General features: G+C 42.0%; 1 protein-coding gene and 1 pseudogene across 1 annotated transcript; both read right to left on the bottom strand.

The window, feature by feature from the left end:
• Positions 1 to 253: 253 nt before the first annotated feature.
• Mocs2 (molybdenum cofactor synthesis 2) lies at positions 254 to 8,951 on the bottom strand. Its single transcript, XM_055603386.1, has 5 exons — positions 8,807 to 8,951; positions 6,615 to 6,742; positions 4,215 to 4,365; positions 3,247 to 3,370; positions 254 to 776 (listed from the first exon to the last, which is right to left on the bottom strand). The coding sequence occupies exons 1-5, from the start codon at positions 8,902 to 8,904 to the stop codon at positions 708 to 710; spliced, it is 570 nt and encodes a 189-aa protein (XP_055459361.1). The 5' UTR covers positions 8,905 to 8,951; the 3' UTR covers positions 254 to 707.
• On the bottom strand, positions 4,751 to 5,812 carry LOC129673537 (heterogeneous nuclear ribonucleoprotein C-like; annotated as a pseudogene).
• Positions 8,952 to 26,135: the final 17,184 nt, after the last annotated feature.

The raw sequence follows: 26,135 nt of genomic DNA, 5'->3' as shown, positions 1-26,135 counted from the left end.
ATCAAAAACTCGATATTTGGTATAAAAATCTTGCAGAAAAATTGTTTACTAATAACTTCACACAAGCTATAAATGTTATACAGACATTACGTGAACTATCCAAATCACTTTAGTAAATAATTACACAATCTACTTAAATAGCTGTAGGCCAACTTTTAAACACCATACACCATTTTTTACACTAACCACCTGCTAGTTAGTTTTGTAACAATTCTATGCTAATTTGTACAGTCATCACAACATTCACAACTAATGAAATATAAAAAGCTTTATTATATAATTATAGTTTCTGAAGTCATAATGGTCTCTGCAACAACAAAATTCTTAGGGATTATCACTGATTATAAACAGGATCTGCTTTTAAGCTGCTTAAATCATGATTATGATTTATTTAGGTTCACTTTTAAGCTATGTAAAATATGTAATATCAAAACTGACAATGACTTTCTGATTCTGCCTTTTATACAGGCCTGATAACGATTCTGATCTTCCTGAGACAGCTGACAGCTCATGTGAGCTGGCCACTATTAGCAGTTAGTCACAGAAGGATGGGTCTGTCACAGACTCCTTATCTCATGTCGAAATTAAGGCATTTCTTCCCGTCTTTAGTTCCTAGGTAGCCCCTCATTCATGCATTTGCTATTTCTCCTTTCGTGTAACCTAAGGGATGGTTTATCTAATTTAAGATTTAGCACACCAAAAATTGACTAGTCACCAGCTGCCCAGAAGCATTCTTTGTTTCTTTTCCAAGATGAGCCTGATTCTTCATATATCTCCTAAAAAACAGAAACACAGCAAGTATTCAAAATGCATTATGTTATTAAGAGAGAATAAAATACTTTGAACAAATCAGACAAGTGAATAGCACATCTATTTCTACCTCCCAGGAACTCCTTTTTAACAATATAATTGACAGTTCCCTGAGGCACCAAGAGCACAAACATAAATACATGTTCCTTACGCATTAGCACTCTAACTCAGACCAGGAAGTGACAGGCCAGAAGCTATCACAAGACAAGATGCAACTACAGAAAAGAATAAACAATTCCATTTGGGCCACACACACATCCATCTCTTTTGATAAAACTTTTATTTTATATGATAAATTATGATATGTATGATAAATTACATATGAGAAAATGGAAAGTCTTTAGCTTTAAACCTTTCTTCTTTCCAAACTCACCTACTGGAACATTACTTTAAAAAGAAAAGGTGGACTGGATTTCCACTGGCTGTGAAGTTGCATTGAGTCCAGGTGTTTAAACAGGCCTGGCTGTAGTTGAGTGTGACCTCTGTGAGGTATCCTAACCTTCCTGCAGCCCCCTTCCCTGTGTCTCAGATGATCTGCAGTGTGGGCTAGGCAAACAATCAGTTTGGAACTCAGACAACCGTGAACAGAAGAAGAAAATCATCGCTTCTTTCCACAGTGGCCATATTTCATTTCTCCAGTGAGAGAAATCCAAGGTCAACTGCCCTTAAATTCACTCCTGTAGTTTTCATCTCTAAGACTCATCTCTTCTCCTTTTCCCTCTTCCTTTCCCCTCTCCTCTAGTCTTTCTCTTCCTCCTTCTCTTTCCCCTGTCTCTCTCTCCCTTTCTTTCTCTCCCCCTTCTCTCTGTTCTCCCTGTCTCTGTCTCTCTCCCTTCTCTCCCCTTCCCTGTCTATCTCTGCCTCTGTGTCTCTGTCTCTCTCCTCTACTAACTTGCTGAATTTCTTTCTCCAGGTTTTTTTTTTTTTCCCCAGTTTCCTCACAACAGCCATTTCAAAGCTTGGTCTGTAAGGTCTGAGCTGCACCTCAGAGGGTGTGTCAGCAGCGTCTTGTCTGTTCCTGGATGAGGTCTGAGTTCCTTGCCCTATAGACTGCCTGTGAGACCTGCAGTTTCCTGTCCCTCTACAAAGAAAAGCCTCTGGAAAGGTCCCCAGTCCTCAACGCATAAAGGGAGAGCGTGCGCCCACTCCTGCCTACTGCTCTCACTCACAGGGCTAGGTCCTCATCTGCTGCTTGATGGTGCTCTCCTCTCCAGTAGAAAAAGCTACCATTGCCATCTGGCTGGAACCTCATTTTGAATGTTCTCAGCTCCTCTCCCTTGTCCAGGCTTGCCTCATGATCTCTCAGAATCATGAGCTCCTCACACACCCTATCTTGCAATCCCAAAGGAGTTCCTAAAGTCTTTAGCCCACAGGGAGGATCAGGTTTTACTCAGAAAATATGTCCACTAACTCTCTCAGACCCTGGTTCAGTGTCCCACTTGCTTATCTTTCTGCTGATTGAGGAGAGCCACTCCCTTGAGGATAGTACTGGCCTTGACTTTTCGAGCTGTCATTAGTTCCTCGGCTTTGGGAACAGTCACACTGCTGAGGGAAGCTTGAGGATTCTGGACTCAGATACATAAGGACACATTTCCAAGTGCAGAACTATCTCCCCAATGCTGCTACACTACTTGGGGGAGGAGAGGTCGTCCCTTCAAAATGCCCCATTTAACCAGAGAATTACTTGTTCTTGTTTGACTAATGGCAGAAAACCAGCCAGAATGTCCTATCAATGTTTATATTTTTACGTGCTTTTGAGATGGGGCCTACATAGCCTACAACAGACTAAAACATGTGATTCTCCAGCAGTGCTGAGAATGTAGACGTGCAAAAACATGTCTGCTACCTATCTGCTTTCTAATCCACCCAGTAAGCATTTTCTCAGACACAGTCTCCACCCTGAAAAGAAGAACCATTAGGCAAATGCTCTTTTCTCTTGAGGAATTACTATCTTAACCAGACACTAAAAAGCCAGAATTAGCCTAACTTTCCAAAGAAAAGACCTCTAGTTGAATAGAATCCTACCTGAAGGGAAATTTCTTTATAAACCACAGGAACAGTGAGGATTAGAAATTCTAACTGCCAGCACTTGTGAAACCCTACTCTACAGCATACACTTCTTGGGATATATATATGTGTGTGTGTGTGTGTGTGTGTGTGTGTGTGTGTGTGTGTGTGTGTGTTATACAAAACATGTAACATATATATATATATTACATGTTTTATATATAACACACATATATAAGATATATATGATGGTTAAACTTAATATAACAGCCACTACATAAATGCACTATTTCCCAAATAAGGAAAACAAGATGCTATGGGTAAGCAAGGCATATAAAGCCAAATTCAAAAATGTGCTCTTAATTCCCATCCTTTATCTAAGAAAAATATCATGTCCATGTGGCAAGAAGAGGAATTTTTCTCACTTACCTTTTTCCATATGGGCACCTTGGCTTTTAAAGAATCAATGGCGTAGCTCACGGCCTCAAGGGACGCAGCTCTGTGAGGCGAGGACACAGCAATAACTGTGCTTGCTTCCAACACTGGAACCAAACTTTAACAAGATGATAAAAGTTACCATTATCTCCGAACTAGCATATTAAAGAAACCACTTAAAAAGTGAAAAAAAACCTCTCTGTATGTATTCTATTATATTTAAATATCTAGTTTAACTAGAGAACAATAATTCATGTCAGCTATATTCAGTGGAAGTTAGCATCTATCCATAAACATTCTTTGATGGGGACTAAGAAGAAAAGGTACTCTCTCTAATTCAACAAACATCAGATTCAAACAAGGTACAGTGTAAGATGGTGTCTAAAGGCTACAGAGTGACCACATACACTTAATTTGGCATTACATATAATAAATATCAATTCATCTTAAGCAATAGGATTGACAACACCAGGTAACATTACCAGTTAGTAATAAAATTATAGCTAATAACAAAATGACAGATGTCTTAATTGATGGCTTCTTTTAAAATCCTGGATCACTGCTCTTTTTGGTTGTATAAGAAACAAACTCTTTTTAATGGCTTCACATCTGCAGCCAACTTTCAACTTCAGAAAAACTGTCTAAAGGCCTTGAGGATTTAAGTAGACATTCTCACAGGCAGTGAGGGCCAAGACCTGAAGGTTTCATTATAGCAAAAGAGGCGATGAGGTCATCTGATGCTGCAACCCAAGAAGTAGTCAGACTAAATGCTGAATGCCCTCTCTACTGTCCTCTGGAGAAAAAGCACAAGCTCCTTTCTGGGCAAGAGTGCATCTGATTCAGTATCAACACACAGACGGAAAGCGAAGCATCCTTTTCTTGTTAAGAAAGTGTCTTAGTCAGTATCAACATACAGATGGAAAGCCACCATATTCAACATCCAGAAGATAAGGAGATCTTACCCAAGTCGATGGAACACCGCTATGTGTCTGACTGGCCATTTTTGTCTAATGTCACTACAAATTTTTCTGATTTCATTTTCTGCCATCGGTAGATAGGCTTCATATTCTAAACTAATGACTTTTTTGCCTTCAAAGTTATTTCTTGTAGTCCCTGAAAAACAAAACAAACAAAAACCACACAATGAAAATGAGGTTTTTCTCTATAACAGAAATACTTCATTTACAGATATTTTTAAAAAGAAATTATTTCTTTAAATAAAAATACATCTTTTTCTTGTTAAGTCAAAGAGGTATCAAAATTAAAGCAAAATTTACCCGGTAAGACTTCATAAAACTACTAAGGCGCATCAAACAAAGTGAAAATGGAACTAGGCACAGGTCAATTATGAATTAGTGAACACAGAAATAGGAAAGGGAGAAGAATGAGAATGTGCTGAATATACCAGGGGGGAGGAAGGATGTGGTGTCACTTTGATCTCTCACAAGTGCCCAGGTAAATGAATAATGGGATAAGATTTCTAAACTCCACTTTGTGCTTAAGAGTCATCCTTCCCGTTGGTGCTGTCCCTGTCATCCTCCCCTCCCTCAGGCTCTTTTTCATCATCACTGATCATCTCCAGCTGGTCACCCCCCCATCTTCATGATCGTCATCATCCAGCAGGGCACCCTCCTCAGCAGTCAACTGCGCCTGCCTCAGACCCCATCTTCACATTAGTCTCACCCTTCTTCACAGAGGCGCTGCTCTGCGCTTCTTCAGGCTTTTTGTTCTTCGTCTCTCCTGGGGATGAGAAGGACAAGTCTGCCTGTTTGCTTTGTTCTTTTTCAATTTTTTTCCAAGCTTTCCAGCAGAGAATTCACTTTTTGATTTATCTGAGTGGGCTCCTTCTTCACACCCTGAAGGTCACGACCTTCCAGACTTGGAAGAAGATCCCCGTTGTCCACTCTGAACTGAATCCGACTTTGCCCCTTTGTGAGGTGCTTCCCGACACACGTCGGCATTTAGAAGGCACCACAGCTCGAGCAATAGGAGGAGGAGGAACATGCGCTGAGCAACTGTACATCCTGTCATAACAATCCCACTGAAAGTCACAGTCCAAGTCAAATGAGGGGCTCTCCATCTCCGCTGCAGATCGTTTCATACCTGCTTTTCCTTGACTCATTTTTGACTCTGCAAAGAACCTGGCCAGCAATCATTCTGCCATCCTCTTCAGCTACAGCAGCCTGGGCATTTCCTCCATTAACATATTGGACGAGGCAAAGCCCTTATGCATAGAGCAACCCACAATTTTGCCATATTCTGAAAATATGGCCTCCACATCAGACTTCTTGACCACAAGAGTGTTCAGATTCCCAATGAGTACACGGGATTTCATGGAGTGAGGACCTGTCTTGTTGGTAACATTGCTAGCCATCTCCTTTGTGGATAAGGTTTCTCACAAAGCTGAAAATGCAGCTGAAGATCAAAAAAATCTCACAAGAAGTAGAGAGAGAGGAGGCTGCCTCTCCTCCTGCGGGTTTGTGCCGAGACGCCGAGGCTATAGCAAGAAGGGGGCACATGACTTTGCTCTCCATCTCCATCTCCTATCTAACTTACAAAGAAGTACTGTGCATTTGTCTAAAACCTACTTTAAATTTCCTACAAGCAAAATTTGATTAGGAGAACCAAAGAGGATCATCTCCAAGATGATCAGGAATAACAGTAACTAAGCAAGCTCCCTGAAAGCATTCACATGTCTGTATTAGCTGTATTCCTCTTCTTACCAACAGTGCTTCAGACTTAAAAGGAAAACATTTTTGTTCCCAGTATTATCAACAAATATATACTTTATCTCAACATTTAGAAAGAACAAAAGTAACAGTTGACTTTTATCATGCTTGTAATTATTATGCCTGTATTATAATGCCTGTAATTTAATATGGCTTGTTAATCAAAAAGTAATTAAGATAAAACTAAAACCGGAGATGGGAATGGTAGTGCATGCCTTTAATCTTAGTACTCGGGAGCACCCAGCCTCCAGACACACAACGGCTAGGCTGATTCTGATTCTCTTTGGTTTCTCTTTCTCTAAGAGAGACCGGAGCGCCTCCGGGAAAATTGCCTGAATAAAGGTATAAAGAAGAAAAAAAAAATCCCAGTATTCAGGAGGCAGTAGTAGGTGGCTCTCACTCTGTGAGTTCGAGGCCAGCCCAGCCTGGTCTACAAACTGAGTCCAGGACAACCAGGGTTCTGTTACACAGAGAAACCCTATCTAAAAATGAACAAAAAACAAACCTAAAACTGGCAAGTTTCTGTTCACCGCCATTGGCAGTGTTTACTGCTCATCCTTTGACTGTGGACACCAACATAGAAAGCACTTACGGGTTTCTACTCTGTAGAAGCAGAGAAAATCACAAACTCACCTACAAAGAGAGACACTGCACCACACGGCGGGGAGATCACCAGCTGAGACACTTCATCCACTGAAAGCTTCTCAGCAGTGAATCGTATTATGTCTTTGGGTTTCTCTTCAACCTCATCCTCATCTTTCCTAGAAATAAGATGTCAACCACCCTTAGCAAGAGGAATGCCAGAAGTAATACCTTCAACTTATACACTGTTTCTGGCTCTACTTTTCCTATATTAGGTGAGAAGAGGAGGATTTGATTTAAATGATAAAATTTAAGTCCAAAGTTTTAACAAATACAACCATTACTATCCTTCGTGAAGTTACAGGAATTCTACGTGAGCATGATCATTAACATGTGTCAGTGTCATGTGCCAATATACACATAAAATGTAATTGCTGTACATCTCTCCCATCACGATAAGTTGAGGTTTCACCACTTTTATCTATGTGTATGTCATCACTAACAACTATGCAACCAAGCCCTACACCCAGAACATCACTAACCGCTATGTAACCAAGCCCCACATCTGGAATGGCCTTCTCCTTTATTCAAGCAAGAGATGGGAAGAGAAAAGATAATTTCATAGGAACAAGGAGCCTTCACAACCTGGCTGAAGCCCAGTAAGTCATGGAGGAAAGAAGGTAACACTTGGGCACCTGTTCTCAGTTGTTGTGTCTTTTGTAGTTTTTCATTTATTCATCAAACAGTATTATGCAATGCCATCTGTTTATACTACGCTGTGTCCACTTGACACAGATAGAATTATCTGAAAAGAGGGAACATCAAACTGCCACCAGATTGGCCTGTAGGTAAGCCTTCGGGGCATTTTCTTTACTGATGATTGATGTGCAAGGACCCAGCTCACTGAGGAGGGTGCCGCAGCTAGGCTAGCGGTTCTGGGTGCTATAGGAAAGCAGGCAAAGCAAACCATAATGAGAAATCCATAAGAAACAAGCCAGCACGCAGTATTCCTCCATGGTGTCCGCTTCAGTTCCAGCCTTGCGCTCCTGCCTTGACTTCCCTCAGGGACGGAGTATGACACAGAGTTGTGAGCACACTTAAACTCCTCTGTTCTCGCCTCGCTTGTGGTCATGGTGTTTTTTTCATAGGAATAGAAACCCTAAGACAAATGACTGAGAGCCAGAGGGCAGTCTAGGCACTGGTCTGCAGGGAACAAAAGCAGAGGCTCCTGGCTCGTATCTGAATCCACTCCTACAGGTTGGCTCTGACGCCCACATGCACCCTGTGGGAATGTGTACGTTTACACATGCAAACACACACAATAAGTACATGCAAAGAAAAAAAACTTAAGAGCAACCACAAGCCATAACTATTTTCATTAATTCTGAGACAGGTCTCAGGAGCTTTTGAAGATAAGGGGATCCCAAAGGTCTCTCTACAAAGATGATGTTCAAAGCTGAGACCTGCAAGATTAAGGAGTAACACGAAGAAATGGATACAGGTTGTAGGTGATGATGGGGAGTGGCAAATGCCAAGAGTCTCGATCAACAGAGAATGTGATGTGCTTAAAAGCACAGGAGTGAAGGGGAGAGGCTAGCCAGGCGAGAGGGCCTTACAGTATATGCCATGAGAAGTACAATTAGAAATCCTGTGAAAGTTCATCTGAATAAAGAAAGGAAAGGTGGCTCAGGGAAGTTACTGAGGATGTGTTCAAAATGCTGACAGTCCAGAAAGTCTTAATCCAGTGTTTGTTTCCCTGTCTCCAACTTTAAAAGACCAGCACCTGGCTCCCAGGATTCCTCACATTCTCTCTGCTGCCTGGAGAACTGTGTTCCTCTACACCAGTGGGTTAACTGTCCTAACACTTTAATACAGTTCCTCATGTTGCGGTGACCCCCCAACCATAAAATTATTTCTTTGCTACTTCATAACTGTAACTTTGCTGCTGTTACAGATCATAATGTAAATATCTGATACGCAGGCTATCTGATATGTGACCCCTGTGAAAGGGTCGTTCGGCCCCCAAAGGGGTCACAACCCATAGGTTAAGAACCATTGTTTTTACACACGTTTTTCTTTTTCTGATAACACCGAACCCAAATGGTGCGTTCAACCACAACCAAGTTGTCACGTATACGTTGTATACAAGTTATCTCGTGTGATGACCCTTCACCACTCTGTACACAAGTTGGCATGCGGACGACCCATACCAAGACCGGCTAAGAAGAAGAAACAGTACATACCTGGATGGCTCGGAAGCATTATCCTCCACTGATTGGGGGGATGACGGCAACTTCGTCTCCGGGCTGAAGCAGGAGTGGCTGATCTCCAAGCTCGACATACTCTTGGCGAACAGCAAATATCACCTGGTTTCTAACATCAGCCAGTCTGAAGGAGAGCGGTCTGCTTAGACGCGAGCCACACCTCACACCTCCTCCGCTGCACCGCACACCACATCACTCACAAAGGCATTCGTCTGACTCTCATTCTGTGGAGGGCACATCCCTATGGTATGTCAGGTTCCTCTGCACCGAAAGCCGTGTGTTTGGGGGCAAAGAAACAAACATCCCCAAACTAGACACGGACCAATATTCAAAGCATTGAAAAGCAACAACATGGCCTTTTCACAGGCCTGCTAAGTGTAGACACACGGTAAGTCTAGGTAAGTCTCCCAGGAGACCACGTGTGCCCCTGCAGGTGGGTAAAACAGCACAAAGGTCTTGCCAACTTTCCCCTGAAAGTAAAAGCAATCTGTGAGATTCCTAAGCAGGGAGGAGTATTTCCTTCCCAGCGTACTGTGCAGCGTTACCTGCACCAGGCACCGGGGTCAGTGTGAAACCTCTCTGTGCAGGCCGAAGAAGCACTATTGAGATCCTGGGACATTTTCAAGTAAGTCCCTTCCACATTTCAGAAGACTGGAGATAAAACGATCACAGTTCAAAATCAGAGTTTCAGGGACCAGGGGGAAATGCTGAAGCATCATAAAAGCCAAGCCTAGCAGCCTGTAGAGTTTGCCAGGCTTCATTTTTCTTTTAATCTCGCAAACTTTTGAATATTCTAAAGAAAAGGACAGAAAAGTTTACGGTGTCCATTTTTTAACATTTCATCTTGGGTTATAAAACGCAGAACTTATATTTTCTGCCTTAGAAATTATAAGAAATGATTGTAAATTATATAAACATGTCCAGGAATGTCCACTTTACTTATCCATTTTAGTAAATTATCTGTAATGTTAGTAAATCATCTGAGCATTGCTAAATAGCAGAGTTTTAAGATTTTAAGAAAAACAAATTAGTACTCTTGTTTTATAGTACACACACAAATTAACACATTGTAAAAAAAAAAATTTACATGTTCATCATATGCATTCTACAACTTTACCCAGGATGGAGAATCTCTAGCTCCTTCCACAGCTGCAACGCTTGGATTTCCTGAGGCACGGAAATGGTCTCTGAACGAACTCCAGTTATTTCAGCACTCTTTGCAAAATACAGCACTTCAATCTGAAAGGGGAGGCGCTGCTTTAAACAACTCACTGAGAAGTATCTTTACTTTTCAAAAGCAATGTCTCAGAAACCTTCAATTTAGCCCGTGGTGGTTTGGGTGCACGTCTGTACTCCCAGCACTTAGGAGGCAGAGGCAGGTGGATCTCTGTGTCTTCAATGCCATCCTGGTCTACTTGAGTTCCAGCACAGCCAGGGCAACACAGAGAAACCCTGTCTCAAAAAAAAAAAAAAAAAAAAAAAAAGAAAGAAAGAAAGAAGAAAGAAAGAAAGAAAGAAAGAAAGAAAGAAAGAAAGAAAGGCTTCAATATATTCACAGATTCATAATTGAGAAAAAAGTTTTAATCTCAATTCCGATTTCTGCATACTCTTTAGACCTGTCATAAACTTGTGTGGCACCATTAAAATCCTAGTACATGGAAATCCTTGGAAAACACGGTAAGTCTGTAAGTCTGACCTCAATTAACATGGAAGTGATTCTTCCATAAACCTGAAACAGTGAACAGAGGTCTGAGTCAAAAGGTGAATTACACACGTAAATTAATCGGACCAGTCACCAAGGGCCTAGCTTTCTTTTCACGGTGGTCAGATGACCTTTGATTCCAGTCTACATTACGATCAAGTTACACAACACAGAACATCTGACATGCGGCAAAGCAAACGGGCTTGAGTAACAGGATAAGCTGGTCTTTCCTAGGCCAAACCTGTGCAATCAGCCTGGGAACTAAGGCTCCTGACCATGCAAACCGGCTCACCTGTCACTCAGTACAACTCAGTCTCTCCTCAACAATCACGGCTTCTGCAAACTATCCAGGGCTTGTCAACCCCTGGGTGACGCCCATTTCCACACCATGACTGTTAATTAGTTGCGTCTTAATTTTTAAAAAGTGCCTGTCAAAGTGCCCATCCGGAAGGGCAGGGAATTTAAAAACGTCTAGGAGCCTCCATAAGGGAGTCGCTTATTAAGGCCACGACCTGTATAGCAGAGTTCGGGGACACAACTTGACTTTCGGAGAACAGCAGGCTCAAGGCCGCGAGCCAGGGAGGACATGGGGAAGCGGGAGAGAAGGGCTGCCCACGCAGGGCCCGGCCTGCGGCGGAGCCCCGTGCCCAGGCTAGCTCGCTCGCGCGTACCCCCTCTTACCTGGCACCGCGGCACCATCCCGCTACGCACCTCGGCGGAGGCTCCTGGTGACTCGAGGCGCCTGCGCAGACAGCTGCCCCACCTCCCCGGGTCCGCCCAACCCCGGGTCGCGTGGACACTGCGCATGTGCACACTTCCCCCGCCCCCTTCCGCGTCTGCAGAAGTTCTCCGCTGCGGAAGCGTCTGCGCGTGGGTCCCTGCGCCGCGGTCCTCGCTGTGACCCGGCAAGGTTTCTTTCCCCGCCTCTGTGGCCCCTCCATCCAGTGTGGGATCGGGGTTCCTATCCCAGCGTGAGGACTCTGTGACTGCCCCTTCAGTGCTCTGGGCCCTCCGTAGTTTCTGAGCTAGCGACTGCATCTAGACTTCCAGCCGCAAACCTCTGCCGTGGCCGTCGCACGGGTGCGTGGGTCTAAGCGGTCCTCGCTCGGCGCGCAGTCCAGAGCAAAATACTCCTAGGGGTTAACGGTGGCTGTGTTCAAAGAGGAATCCTGGAAAAAAAAACACATACATTTTAATGAGCGTGGAAGGGGGCGTGGCGTGGGGCACCTGCCATAGGAAGTCTCAGCCAAGGAGATTCTTGTGCCAAATAAATTAGCCAAAATAGTAACAAATATGGGAGGAGGGGCCTTTTTCGCGTTTCCTTGTCAGGGAATATAAAACTGGGTAATAAATTCCCAGAAGAAAAACAGTTGGCAAGGTGAGTGTTCCCTTTTCAAGAAAGGAAAGAAAAGAAATACCGGAGGAGGGGGCTGGATGATTAATAAGCCTGATCTATGATTTACATCAACATATATTTTGACAAGATTGCTAAGCATTATGGTTGAAGGTTTTATGTCCACATCCAGTTAGGAAAACAAGGAAACTGTAACAGTCACCATAGGCTCCTTGGTGGTGGCCAATGACAGCAACGAGCAATATCTACAAAAGGCTAAGAAATAATACATGGCTCAGTGCGGTTATGCAGCCAAATGGGTACACATGAAGGCCAGAGCCTATTGTTCCTGATGGGGGGCCCATAAAAATCACCTTTGTAAAAGATTTCATTAAAGAGTGTGAATGGCACAGTAATGAAGACATTAATAGCAAAACCAGAGCATAATAAATTAATTCAAATATTAAAAAACTAATTACGAGACCACGTTTATATTCTAGAGTGTTAATGACATCAGAAAAATGTCATTTATTTTTATTTCAATGAAAATTGCCCAGCATTGAGTATGTAATTACAAAACGTCCAGTTTCTCCATAGTTTTCGTAATGATGCCTCTTTATTTTACAAGGTTCTGTAAAATAAAGGTCTGGAGATGTAGCTTAGTGTAAAGCCACGGCCCACAGCACTGAAAAGTAAATTTAAAAAAAATCTCTTCAGAGCTAGAATAAACAATGGTCTTTCAAATGCCACACATTTGCCTCCAGTTTTTCTGTTGATGGGTTTAAATTAATGACTTAGCTAAACAAGAACGTCTTTGTCAGTCTGTTATGTTGGGAACCTTGCTGCTTCATTTCCTAGTTATTAGTGGGGTGAATCTTTCATGGTTTGGGCAGTGGATTACTTTATTTGTAAGTCAATCATGCTATAATACAGTCAGCCTTGTACGCAGGATGGTATAAATCATGTGTAAATAGTGTGCTGTTTCATGTAAGGAAACCGAGCACCTGCAGCTTTGGGCAGCCTTGGAGGAAGCTGGGACCAACTCCTCACCCCCATGGATATTTAGGGCAGCTGCGCATAGTCTGGCAGCTTCATCTAAGACATGATGTGGAGCTGAACTAAATACCCCTTTAAAAGCCGTGAAGAACAGAATGAGGCCAATGAGGCGGGTTCTCCAATCCTATCCTCACTCTGCCTTGTGCTCTCAGACTACAGGTGGTTGGTTGTCCATTCCCTGTACTTTAGGGGTCATCAGACATCTGTAAAGCATAAGACCATATGGATTTAACTGTCCCAGGTCATGTGATTTCTGTCTCTTCAACCCTAGTTCTGCTACTAGAGTTTGGAAAGAGCCAGTGGCAATAAGAGCAGTGGACGAGCATAGCTTTGTCTGTACATTTACAAACATTTGTCCCACAGACTATTTTTGATAACCTTTTCAGTATAGCTCATAAAACTGAGAAAAGGCATGAAGCTACTAGGCAGAACTGAGACACATCGTAATTATAATAAATGGGCTAAAATAAAATTTTCAGTAAGTTCTCATGAAATGAGAAACAAGAAAAATATAAACTAGCTTAACAAGGGAGAAATATATTACAGCCAAAAATAAGTAAATAAATTTCATTTGCATATTTTCAGTATGCAAATAGTAGACGGTGAAGAAATGGTAGAAAGCAAGCCTCTCACCAATGGAAAGGTCCTCAGTGTGTTTACACTGAGAGAGTTACCATAGTTTCCTTTATTTGTGATCTGGCTGTAACTATCTGTGTTTCCTGATAGTCTTAGGCAACCCTGTGGGTTGTTTGGCCCCAAAGGGGTCATGACATGCAGGTTGAGAACTACTGTCCTGTACTCTGTCTCCAGAAGTCTTCTTTGAAATCCCTGGAGTATTCCACACTTATGTCCCTCATCACTGCCGCAGGCTTCTATTTGCAAGGTGGAAATGTGTATAAATGCAGACAAGGAATTAAATTTTAATGCCCTTATATTTTAAATCAGTTTAAGTTTAAGTAGCCCCATGTTACTGGTGGCTATTTATTGAATTCCAAGTATGAAGAATGCACTAGAAACAGTTAGATTGAACAAAGAAAATGAAACTAAATGGTTGCAAAGAGCATAAGTACAGATTCTATGTGTATACATCATAGCATATAAAGATAATTTGTGTCTCTGAAAAACACAATTGGGACTTGACATGCATTTTAAGTTGTAACAGAAGGTGACTTTGCCAAATAAAGAATTTATACAATTTTCTAAGGGCATGGTGTATTCTAATACAATTGGAAACATAGAAACATTCTAATATATAATGGCAACTTTTTATGTACATATAGATTTTCTTTTAGACAGGGTCTCATTATGTAGCCCTGCCTGCCTGGACTCTCCATCAATCAGGCTAGCCTCAAACTCACAGGGATCCTCTACCTCTGCCTTCAAGTGCTGGGATAATTAGAATGAGCCACCGTGCTTGACACTTACTTTATGATAAGCATCCTTCTGGCCTCCAGCAAAAGAATAAGCAATGAAAAAAAAAAAAAAAGACCTCACTTGTGATTTCTTCTCAGTAACATTTAGCATTAGAAGATGTGAAATGATATCCACAAAATGCTGAGTGGACGAACGCTTCTTCTATTCAGACTTATTTCTCTCCAACTGTAAAGGTAACAAGCAAATATAGAATAATCTTAAAAGTATAGTATACATGGAGCTACTTTCATCATAATGAACTTTATCCACACAGGAAGTGAAGTATGATTTTAAAAAAAACAGGCACCATGCACATATATCAAAACTTCTCAAATATACAACTGAATTTCAGTGGGCATGGTGCTATCCTTACAGAACGAAACATTTTAACTTAATTGGTAAAGTAAGTGTACAGTATGCCCAGTTATCCTAAGTCCCCTTTCCCAGAGGTATAACCTGAAATTGGAGCTATGTGTAAGTAGTTTATTGAAGAAATGTTGGAGGCTAGACAGCTGGTAGAGGAGCTCCAGATCATGATGGGTTCCAGGCTTTCTCTCTTTCACATGCACACAAGTTACAAAAACTGGAAAGATATATTAAACAAATGTCTTCATACACCAGATAGCAGAGGCCAAGATCCTTGAGAGAACAAAAACACGTGTCATAGAGCAGCCTTCTCCTTGAGGGCTAGTTCCTGGCACGGGAAAATCAGGCTTGAGAAACAGCAGGCAGACTGAGAAGCAAAGCATGGACATACTTACATGGTGTAAGCACTGACCAAAAGAAAGCTAATGTGCCAGTGGGCACAAAGAACAAAATATATTTTAACATAAGTATTGAATAAAGAGGAACATTATGTAATAAAAGAGTCAATTTAATTTTTGAACATAGGCCAAAGCTAAATTAGTTTATGTCATATAAGATGGCTTCAAATGCATAAAACAAACACATCCTCGAATCAAAGCCAACTTCACATTTGAGTTGTATATTTTATAAATATTTATCTGCAGCTGTCCTGGTTAGCCTTAACTATGAACTCGACACAGCCTTCCATCATCAGAGATGAGAAGGCTCTGGAGAGGAACTGTCTAGATCAGGTTGGTCTGTGGGTGGCACTGCTCCTTGGTCAGTTGGTCCTGGACTGTATAAGAAGTTAGGTAAGCATGAGCCTTGGAGGGAGCGAGGGAGCATTCTAGAAGTGGCTCTTTGTGGCTTGTACTTGAATTCTACCATAATGTCCCTCAGTGATGGACTGTGACATGAAATATTAGCCAAGAAAGTCCTTCATCCCGAAGTTACTTTCGGTCATAGCATTTCATCACAGCAACACAAAGGAAGCTAAAACTGCAACTGTTTAGCCAACAGACAAGCAGTGGGCATACAGGTCTAGATTAGCAACTTACGTAATTGACAAATAAATGTGATTTCCAACAACTATGGAGTTTCTGATTAATGATTTTCCATCCCTTTGTTGGATTAAAAAGGTTGCTCTAAGCCAGGTGTGGCAGAGCACAACTGTAAAGCCAGCACTCAGGGAGGCAGAGGCAGGCAGATCTCTGTGAGTTCGAGTCCAGCCTGGTCTATAAAGCGAGTCCAGGACAGCCAAGGCTACACAGAGAAACCCAAAAACAAAACAACAAAAAAGATTGCTCCACTGTGGTTCTTCATTTGCTTCTTTATAAGCCAGCTTTGCTCCTCTTTATGTATCTGCATAGAATGCTTCATCCCTTTTCTGTATACTTTTCTAAAAGGCTCCCCTATTGCTTCTTCAAGCAACTCAGATACAATATGTTTTGCTGTGGTTTTCCTTTGGTTTTTGTCCCTGTATGTCACTGGTCTTCATTAAAAATGGATTTGAAGTTGTGGTTGCATTTAGAAGATTTTAAGAATTACAACATTTTTTAAACACTTTCTCTCTGCCCTTCTCCTGTGTGGACCAGAACTACATAAAAATATTTATGTATACGTAAAGCTGCCCCTGAGTTCACTGTTACTCTGTTCACTCATTTTCTAGTTTCCTTCCCTTCTACCATTATTCCTTTTTCATTTTTAATCCCCCCCCCTTGGACAGTATCTATTACTCATTCTTCAAGTTCGCTAAATTTTTCTTCTTTTTTTTTCAAATTTTATTTTTTTCTTATCAGTTACATTTTATTAACTCTGTATCCCAGCCGTGTCCCGATCCCTCATTCCCTCCCAGTCCCTCCCTCCCTCCCTCATCTCCACCGTGCCCCTTGCCAGGTCCACTGATAGGGGGGACCTCCTCCCCATTCATCTGATCTTGTTTTATCAGGTATCTTCAGGACTGGCTGCAAAGCTCTCCTCTGTGGCCTAACAGGACTGCTCCTCCCTTGGGGGGTGGGGAGGCCAAAGAGCCAGTCATTGAGTTCCTGTTAGAAATAGTCCCTGTTCCCCTCACTATGGGAAACCAATTGGTTACTGAGCTACCACAGGCTACATCTGAGCAGAGGTTCTAGGTTACATTCATACATGGTCCTTGGTTGCATGTCAGTCTCAGAAAAGACCCTGTGCCCAGATATGTTTGGTCCTTGTGGAGCTCCTATCCTTTCCTCATCATACTAACTCCCCTTCTTTCTTATGATTCCCTGTACTCTGCCAAAGGTTTGGTCATGAGTCTTTGCTTTGAGAACACTGCTAGTTAGAGTCTTTCAAATGCGCTCAGTAGACTCCTGTCATATGTTCAATGCGCATCCCATCTGTCTTTCTAAACGAGGATTGATAATCTTACCCCATGTCTGCTCTCTTGATTATCTTTTTTAGGTGTACAGATTTCATTATGTTTATCATATCTTATAGGTCTATATAAGTGAGTATATGCAGTGTTTGTCTTTCTCCTTCTGGGATATTTCACTCAGGATGATCTTTTCTAGATCCCACCATTTGCCTGCAAATTTCATGATTTCCTCCTTTTTGATTGCTGAGTAGTATTCCATTGTGTAAAAATACCACAATTTCTGTACCCATTCCTCCGTTGATGGACATCTGGGTTGTTTCCAGGTTCTGGCTATTACAAATAAAGCTGCTATAAACATGGTTGAGCAAATATCCCTTTTGTGTACTTGAGCAAACTTTGGGTATATACTTAGCAGTGGTATAGCTGGGTCTTGAGGAAGCACTATTCCTAATTGTCTTATAAAGCGCCAGATAGATTTCCAGAGTGGTTGTACCAGTTTACATTCCCACCAGCAGTGGAGAAGGGTTCCCCTTTCTCCACAACCTCTCCAGCATGTGTTGTCCCTTGAGTTTTTCATTTTGGCCATTCTGATGGGTGTAAGGTGATATCTCAGGGTCGTTTTGATTTGCATTTCCTTGATGGCTAATGAGAATGAGCATTTCTTTAAGTGTTTCTCTGCCATTCGATATTCCTCTGTCAAGAATTCTCTGTTTAGCTCTATTCCCCATTTTTTAATTGGATTACTTGGTTTGCTGCTCTTCAGCTTCTTTAGTTCTTTGTATATACTCGATATTAGTCCTCTGTTAGATAAAGGGTTAGTGAAGATTCTTTCCCAATCTGTAGGCAGGCGTTTTGTTTTGATGACAGTGTCCTTTGCTTTACAGAAGCTTTTCAGTTTCATGAGGTCCCATTTATTGATTGTTGCTCTTAGAGCCTGTGCTGTTGGTATTCTGTTCAGGAAGTTGTCTCCTGTGCCAATGAGTTCTAGGATGTTCCCCACTTTTTCTTCTAACAGATTTAGAGTATCTGGTTTTATGTTGAGGTCTTTGATCCACTTGGACTTTAGTTTTGTGCAGGGTGATAAATATAGATCTATTTTCATTTTTCTGCATGTGGACATCCAGTTGGACCAGCACCATTTGTTGACGATGCTGTCTTTTTTCCATTGAATGGTTTTGGCTTCTTTGTCAAAAATCTAAATTTTTCTTCTTAAATATCTAATTTATGTTTACTAAACTCCCGTTTATTTTTCATTTCAAGAACTTAAGTTTTCATCTTTAAAATTTTGCTTTGGAAAATTTGTCACCTTAGTCATTTCTGTTAATTTGATTGATTTATTTTCTTCTGATTATGGGAGAAACCTTCTACCAATATTTCTTCTTGGAAGCCTGCTGTTATGGACTAAATCTGGAATATCTTCCACAGGCTCATGTTTGGAGTGGTGGGGCCGTTGTGAGAGGCTATAAACCTTGAGAAGGTGGGGCCTGGTAGGCTTGTGGGTCACCTGAGCCAGCTCTGAAGGCAGTAGCTCAGGCCCAGGCTCTAGCCGCTTTCTGCTTCTTTTTATCCATGTAATAGTAGTCACCACTTCATTCTCGTCACATCTTTCCAGGAACAGAGGACTGGGGCCTGCTGAACCAGCAGCCAAAATGAATCTTTCTTCCGTTAAGTAGTTTCTGTGACCTATTTTAGTCACTCCAGTGTAAAAGACACTAATACTTCTGGTAATTGTTATTGGATGCTAACCTCGGGAACGTTCACTTTAAAGCATTGTTAAGAAAGAATGTGCTAATACTTTGGGTTTCTCTGTCCAAATAATTTTAAATTTCCCAATCACCCTGAGATAATAGATACTCACCCTGGATCTGTGAACTCCGAGGGTCTTTTCTTTTAATCTATAGTGACTCCCTGTAGGTGAGAGAATCACAAACATATTGATCAATACCCAACTGCTTAGCAGAAAGCATCAGCAGGCCTTCAGCGCTCTTGCTCTGTCTGGGGCCATGGTTATCACGTCCAGGTGTCTGGCTTACTTGGCTTTTCTAACCCAAGAAAACCATTGAGTTCTACCTGGATTTCTCCTTTTGTTTCAGTATAAAAATTTGACCAAAATTATGAGTGGCTCTATCCTAGTGTCCTCCTTAACGTTTTCCTATTTCTCGTGATAGACTAGTCCTTACTGCCTGATGTTTAGTAGCCTAAGATATGATGGTTCATAGGCTTGGACATTTTCTGCCTGTTTCATTGGAGGGCTGAAGTTGGACCATGTTACTCTACATTGGCCAGAAAGAGCCCTTTCTCATGACATTGACATGGAAGGAGATGTGCTCTGGCTTGTTTCTTAAGGTGTGAAGCCGTGTGGAACTCTGTATGAAAAGAAGTGAGTAGCTGAGACTTATAAGTCTTTCACTTACTCGTTGCTGGTGAGAGTAAAACTAGTGCAGCTACTTTGCAAATCAGTATGGGAGTGCTTCTAAAAGATAGAAATAGATCTACCACGTGATTCAGCTACACCACGCTTAGGTAGATAGCCTTAGTTAGAGACACCACGACCAAAGAAGCTCTTACAAGAAAAACCGTGTAACTGGGACTGGCTCACAGTTTCAGAGGTCTAGGGCATCATCATCATCATCATCATCATCATCATCATCATGGCGGTGTGCAGGAAGACATGGTGGAAGAGCCAAGAGTTCTACATCTTGATCCAAAGGCAGCTAGGAGGAAACTCTGTGTGTGTGTGTGTGTGTGTGTGTGTGTGTGTGTGTGTGTGTGTTTTACACAGGTCATAGCTTGAGCATTTAAGTCCTCAATGCCTGCCTCTACATGACACACTTCCTCTAATAAGACCACACATCCTAATAGTGTGACCTCCTATGGCCAAGCATTCAAACAGATAAATCTATGTGGGTCATGCCTATTCAAACCATCACACACCCAAAGGACTCTATACTACAGTGTAGAGATGCCTGTTCATCCATGTTCATTGCAGCTCTGTTCACAATAGCCAGGAAAGAAAACTATTGATTCAAATAATGAGAGGATACTGAAAATGCAGTCCATTTATTCATGGAACATTATTCAGCTATTGAGCAAAACAAAATTATGAAATCTCAGGTAACTGGATGGTCCTGGAAATGGTTACTCTAAGTGAGGTAACTCAGACCCAGAAAGAAAAATGTCATGTGTTTTCTCTCATCTCTGGATGTTAGCTTTGAATCTTTGTATATGTGTTATCTATTTGAAATACTCATAGAGACCAAGTATTAGTAAGGGGCTGTGGAAAGGAGTTTCAGTGGAGAATAGATACAACACAGTGGTACAAAGGGCTGAAGGTGAATAATGGAATAGAAAGCGTTAAAATTGGGTAAGGAGATGGGAATACAAGATGGAGGAGTAAATACATACAGAGATAACACCAAAGACCTTTGGAGAAAAAAAAACTCATAAGCAAACCTTTTACTTTTGATACTTCTTAAAATATGTACATTATACACACACAATATAGATAGACACACACACACACACACACACACACACACACACACACACACACAAGAGTTTCAGTTGCCCTAGAATGTGAAAACAAAGTCCTCAACAGACACCACACAGGAACAAAAAGTCCAGTGCAAGGAATGCTCTACCTCTTTTGGAGCTGGGTGGCCAGCGAGGCCCCAGAGAGAGCCATGCTCTTGGTTACCCCCATAACTCAACAGTAAGACCCTATTGCTGAAACACCACATTCTTATGCCATATAACACAGAGAAATCATAGTGATCTGGAAGCTTCTTTCATACTGCATGGCTTTCATAGCATGCTCCCAGAGGAGAAACGTAATCAATCCTGGCCAGCGATGAGCCCTGTGAGCTATAGTAGTGACCAACCTGCCAGGACATGAATACCTGTACAACAGTGGTATATACCATGGCAGTAATCAACCAGTTCCTGGTTCAGCTGAACTCCTTAAGTTGAAAGCATAGGTGGTGTCTTAGTCAATGTTCAATTGCTGTGAAGAGACAGGATGACCATGGCAACGCTTATAAAGGAAAGCACTTAACCGGGGCTTGCTCAGAGGTTCAGAAATTTCGTCCATTATCAGCATGGTGGGTAGAATAGTAGCAGGCAGGCAGACATGGTGCTGGAAAGGTAGCTGAGAGTCCTACATCTGCATCTATAGGCAGCAGGAGCAAGAAAGAACCACTGGTCCTGACTTAAGCTTTTGAAACCTGAAAGCCCACCCCCTGTGACACACTTCCTCCAACAAGGCCATACCTCGTACTGGTGCCACTTCCAAGCATTCAAATATATGACCTTGTAGGGGCCATTTTCATTCAAACCACCACATTACCCTTCCTGCCCCCTATAGGCTTGTAGCCATATCATAATGCAAAAATGCATTCAGTCCAATATCAAAAGTGCCCATAGTCTATTACGCTCTCAACACTGTTTAAAAGTTCAAAGAATCTTCTGAGACTCGTGGCAATCTTTTAACTGTAATCCCCTGTGTAAAATAAAAAAGAATAGATCACATACTTCGAACATACAATGGCACAGGAGGAAAAGCAGCAGAATGAGGAAATATCAGGCAAAAGCAAGACCAAAGCCCAGCTAGGCAGTCTCCAAACGGCATGTTCACGTCTCATGTCAAAGTGCTCTTCAGATCTCCAACCTTTCATCTTTGTTGACCGCGCCACACTTCTTTCTCTTGGGCTGGTTCCACTCCCCGTTTAGCAGCTTTCCTTGCCAGGTATTCTATGACTCTGGCATCTCCAAAATGTTGGGGTATCCAAGGCAATCCAGGCTTCACCTTCACAGCTTCTTGTGGTGGCCTCTCTGGGTCTCCTGACACGGACACCCCTGACATACACATGGCCTCAGTGGCCTTCCTTAGTTGGAGAGGGAGATTCCTTAATTCTGTTCTTGTATCCTTTGTAGACAAACCAACCATGTGGCCAAAGCTATGAGTTCTACTGCTTGCTGGGGCTGAAACATAGCCCCCTCATCCAAATACATTTTCACTAGCTTTCTGTTTTTGATAGTTTCCTTCACTGCACATGCTTAGGTATCCTGGAACTTGGTCTGTAAACCAGGATGACCTTGAACTCAGAGATCTGCTAGCCTCTGCCTCTAGAGTGCTGGCGGTATATGCCACCACACCCAGTACTATGCTTTTTTTTTTTAATTCTTTTTTCTTTCTTTCTTTCTTTACAAGTTGGAAACTTAGCTGGACAGGGTTTTGCCCTGAGGTCATGACTCCTTTATTTCATTTAGTATCAGGTTCTTCTTTAGTCTGTTTGTCAACTTGAGCACAGGATTTAATTCCTTACACTTTCTGGTGCCCCCTTTTCTCAAAAAAACTGTGTATTTTGTATTTTTCCTTGTTCGGCTTGCTCCTTTTTATTATAGACCTGCATAGACTGGCCAATAATAACCAAGCAACACAGTCAATATTAAGCTGTTTTGAAATCTCTGCCAATACTATTAATCCCAAACTCTTCAATTTAGCCTCATGCAGACTTTTTAAACAAGGGCAAAAGCAGCCACATTCTTTGCCAAAATAGCACAAGAGTGCTCTCCAGACCACTCATTAATAATTTTCTCTGAAACCTCAGGCCCCCACAGTCCAAGTCACTTTCAGCACCATTGTCTTTCATGCTTCTACTAGTATGGACCATTATGCCCTGCTTAAAACATTCAACTGCTTCCTACTCCAAAGTCCCAGAGTCCACATTCCTCCAACAAAAAGCACGGTCAAGCTTTTCAAAGTAATGCATCATTCCTGGAAACAGCTTCAGTCATGGTCAATGTTCTATTGCTATAAAAAGACAACATGACCACAGCAACTCTTATCAAGAAAAACATTTAATTATGGGTTGTTTACAGGTTCAGAGGTTTTGGAGAATGGTGGTACATAGGCAGACATGATGCCAGAGAGGTAGCTGAGAGCTCTGCACCTGGATTTATAGGTGGCAACAGGAGAAAGGGAAAGAGAGAGAGAAAGAAAGAGAAAGAGAGAGAGAACACACCACTGTACCTGGCTTAAGCATTTAAAACCTCAAAGCTCCCACTTCCTCAACAAGGCCACACCTCCTAAAAGCGCCACTCCCTGATGACCAAGCTTTCAAATATAGGAGCCTATGAGGGCCATTCTTATTCAAACCACCTCAGGTGGCACTGTTATTAGGGCCAAGAACCTGTGGCTAGACAAGTCATACCCCTTAGGGGAAAACCTGCTACTATTTTGCTAAACAGGTATAATACTGAGCGGGTCTACTATGGCTTTATCCGTAGATTAGAGCATCTCTCAAAAAGAAGCCTCTTTTTTGTAGTAGCTAGTGATTAACACAAAGACCCACAATGATCAAGGTGCAGGGAACAGCAACTGCAGAATGCTCAGCCCCAAAGGGGACAGCTGTTTCACACTCCTTCCTCTCAAGCCCCAGAGGCCATTGTGGAAGAGAAGGAAGAAAGATCACAAGAGCCAGAAGAAGTCCGTAACTACAGGGAACCAGCGTTTTCCAGACACAATGAGGAGGTTGCACCTGTGAACTAACAGCAGCAGAGACAGCATGCACAGGAGCTCTGCAAGCTCAAGTCGGACACAATCCAAGCATGGACTGAGGACGTAGGGCATGGTGCCCTGCCCATCCCTAAGGCCTTGTTGACAAGTAATGGCTACCTGGAGATGGAGATTCAAAGAGTGTGCTCCCTCGGATAGATCAACCAACCTCTGGTAGAAAGCCAAACTTCTGAGAGTAGAAAGCCACACTTCTAAGAATCTATGGGCCACACTTCTAAGAGTATATGGGCCACACAATTGTGCTTGATCAGTAGGGATTGGGGAGGAATTAAAGAACGAGTGAATATGATCGAGAAAGAGAGAGAGATCTGGGAATGGCATGGATTTTGCCAATTCAAAGCTCTTCCCCAGTGACACGACTCCTCCAATGAGGCTACACTTCCTAATCTTTCCCAAACATTTTGAGCAACTTGAAACTAAGTATTCAAGCATATGACTCTATGGGACCTTCTCTCAGAAAAAAAAAAAATAAAGTATTTTTTTAATGTATTTTGATCATGTTTTTCCCATCCCCAATTCCTCCCAGATCCTCCTTATCTCTTCCTTACCCACTTAACTTCATGTTCCTTCTTATTCTCTTTAAGCACACACAAAAAAAAAGTTGAACAAAAACAGTAAACACATATGCAAAGAAAAACACTACAAAACACATAAAAAAATGGAAATCCAAAATAAGCAAGCAAAAGACTGGAAAGACAAACATATACCCAAACAAAATGAAATGAAGCAAATGCTTCCAAATTACCACTGAGTTCGTTAGTGTTGGCCAACCAGTTAATCCTGAAGTGTGCGTAATATACTTGGTAAGACTTCATTAGAGAAAACTGGGCTTTCCTTTGCCGTTGAGTAATCAGTCGCATATAGCTTCTTGGTTAAGGATGGCCGCTGGTGTCCACCACCCCTTCTCCATCTGGATTGACCCTGTGCAGGACTTGTGCCACAGTCCCCATAAGTGAGTTCTTATATGCATTAGTCCTGTTGGTATGGAAGACACTGCTTCATTGGATTTAATACATCATGTGTGGCCTTAAAATCTGTCAGCCTCCTCTTCCCTATGTATCCCTGAGCCTTGAGCAGACATCCTATTTAAGCTTGGGGGCTCCAAAGTTTCTCACTCTCTTTGCCTGTTTGTGGGTCTTTGTGTTAGTTCCTATGTACGGTAAGAAGCTTCTGAGATGTTGGCTGATCTACACGATAACAGTATATAATTATGAGTTATCTTATTTTATTGTTTTTTGTTTGTTTGTTTTAGCAGAGTAACAGCATGAAGTTTTTCCCTAGGCACATGACCTATCTACTGTCAACTTCTTAGCCACTTCAGCAGTGTCAAGTATATCTTCCATCTCATGGAATGGTGAAGTAAAAATTGCTTTGGAAATTCAGTTGTGCCATGTGAGTGTTTGCTTGTTTGTTTGTTTGTTTGTTTGTTTGTTTTGGTAGCAAGTGTGGGATGTGAGAATGTTTTTTCCCCGATGGAAAAGAGCCTCCTCAAAAAACCAACCCCCATGAAAAGGCACATGATATTTGTCAGCTGAAAACTACCTCAGTGAGGGGTGTGGGTTTTGTGAGCTGGACCATCTTTGTGTGGACTCTAAGAAGGGATAAATAGAAGTTCACAGACAGTGAGACAATGTTTTTGTTGTTGTTGTTTGTTGGTTTGTTTGTTTTTGCATCGTTTCACTTTACATCCATTTGCTGGTTTTCCCAGAGAGAAATGCCCCAGAGAAACTTTTTGTGATGCTTTGCCGCTTTGGCTGACTTGTGCTGTTTGGCCAGAGTCTTGACATTTTTGCTGAGTGGTACTGCTAGTGTTGCTGCTGCTGCTGCTGCTGCAGTTTGCAGCTTTCCTCTTTGACTAGACTGCTGGTATCCTAATGACTGAGTTTGGCAGAACTCATCGGCCCTTATCAGCAGGAAGTAGATAAAAGAGGACTACAACCCCTTTTCATACTAATCTTTTACCCAAGGTCAGGGGGTTGGAAAGGAGGTAAAGGCACTTAAGAACCTTAAATAAAGTAGATGTTTGAAAAACCTAAGCCTACAGATTGGGCCTTAAGTTCAATATGAAAGAGCTGGTGGTTACTCCCATAACATTTGTGACACTGTTACATCAGTATATATAGGCATGTCAGTGTTAGTAGCTGGGAGATATGATTGCCTTTTTCCTCCAGTAGCATGCAGAGAACTTTCCAGTATCACGAACACTCGTTGATAGTGGTAAACTTCTACTTAGGTACCCGTTAGACTTCTCCATTTTTGATGGCATTACATTCTTAGCTGCACACAGAAGCACTTTATTTGTAGCTTCAGGTTTCCAGGTCTAATTAAAACCTCACCAGTTGTATCTGTCTCTTTAAATACTTAATGCTGTGCCACAACGCACTATATACACGATCCCTCCAGTGTCCCATGTTTCATCCAGGGTTTTGCTGATGTCTTATACATTAATATTCTTATCCCTATTCATTCTCAACAGCCCCCACCCTGTGTGTGTGTGTGTGTGTGTGTGTGTGTGTGTGTGTGTGTGTGTGT

This window comes from Psammomys obesus, unplaced genomic scaffold (genome assembly GCF_907164565.1).
Source record: "Psammomys obesus unplaced genomic scaffold, mPsaObe1.curated_primary_1811, whole genome shotgun sequence".
Classification (NCBI taxonomy): Eukaryota; Metazoa; Chordata; class Mammalia; order Rodentia; family Muridae; genus Psammomys; species Psammomys obesus.
The sequence above is the reverse complement of the archived record's forward strand: the minus strand, read 5'-3'. Positions and strand labels throughout refer to the sequence as shown.

What these genes read in the sequence shown, in the direction of transcription:
- Mocs2 (XM_055603386.1), bottom strand. Translation starts at nt 8,904, where the DNA reads ATGTCGAGCTTGGAGATCAGCCACTCCTGCTTCAGCCCGGAGACGAAG. An exon ending in AATGCTTCCGAGCCATCCAG is followed by an intron (nt 6,743 to 8,806) that starts GTATGTACTGTT and finishes TCTTATTTCTAG; the next exon opens with GAAAGATGAGGATGAGGTTG. An exon ending in TGCAGTGTCTCTCTTTGTAG is followed by an intron (nt 4,366 to 6,614) that starts GTGAGTTTGTGA and finishes TTTGTTTTTCAG; the next exon opens with GGACTACAAGAAATAACTTT.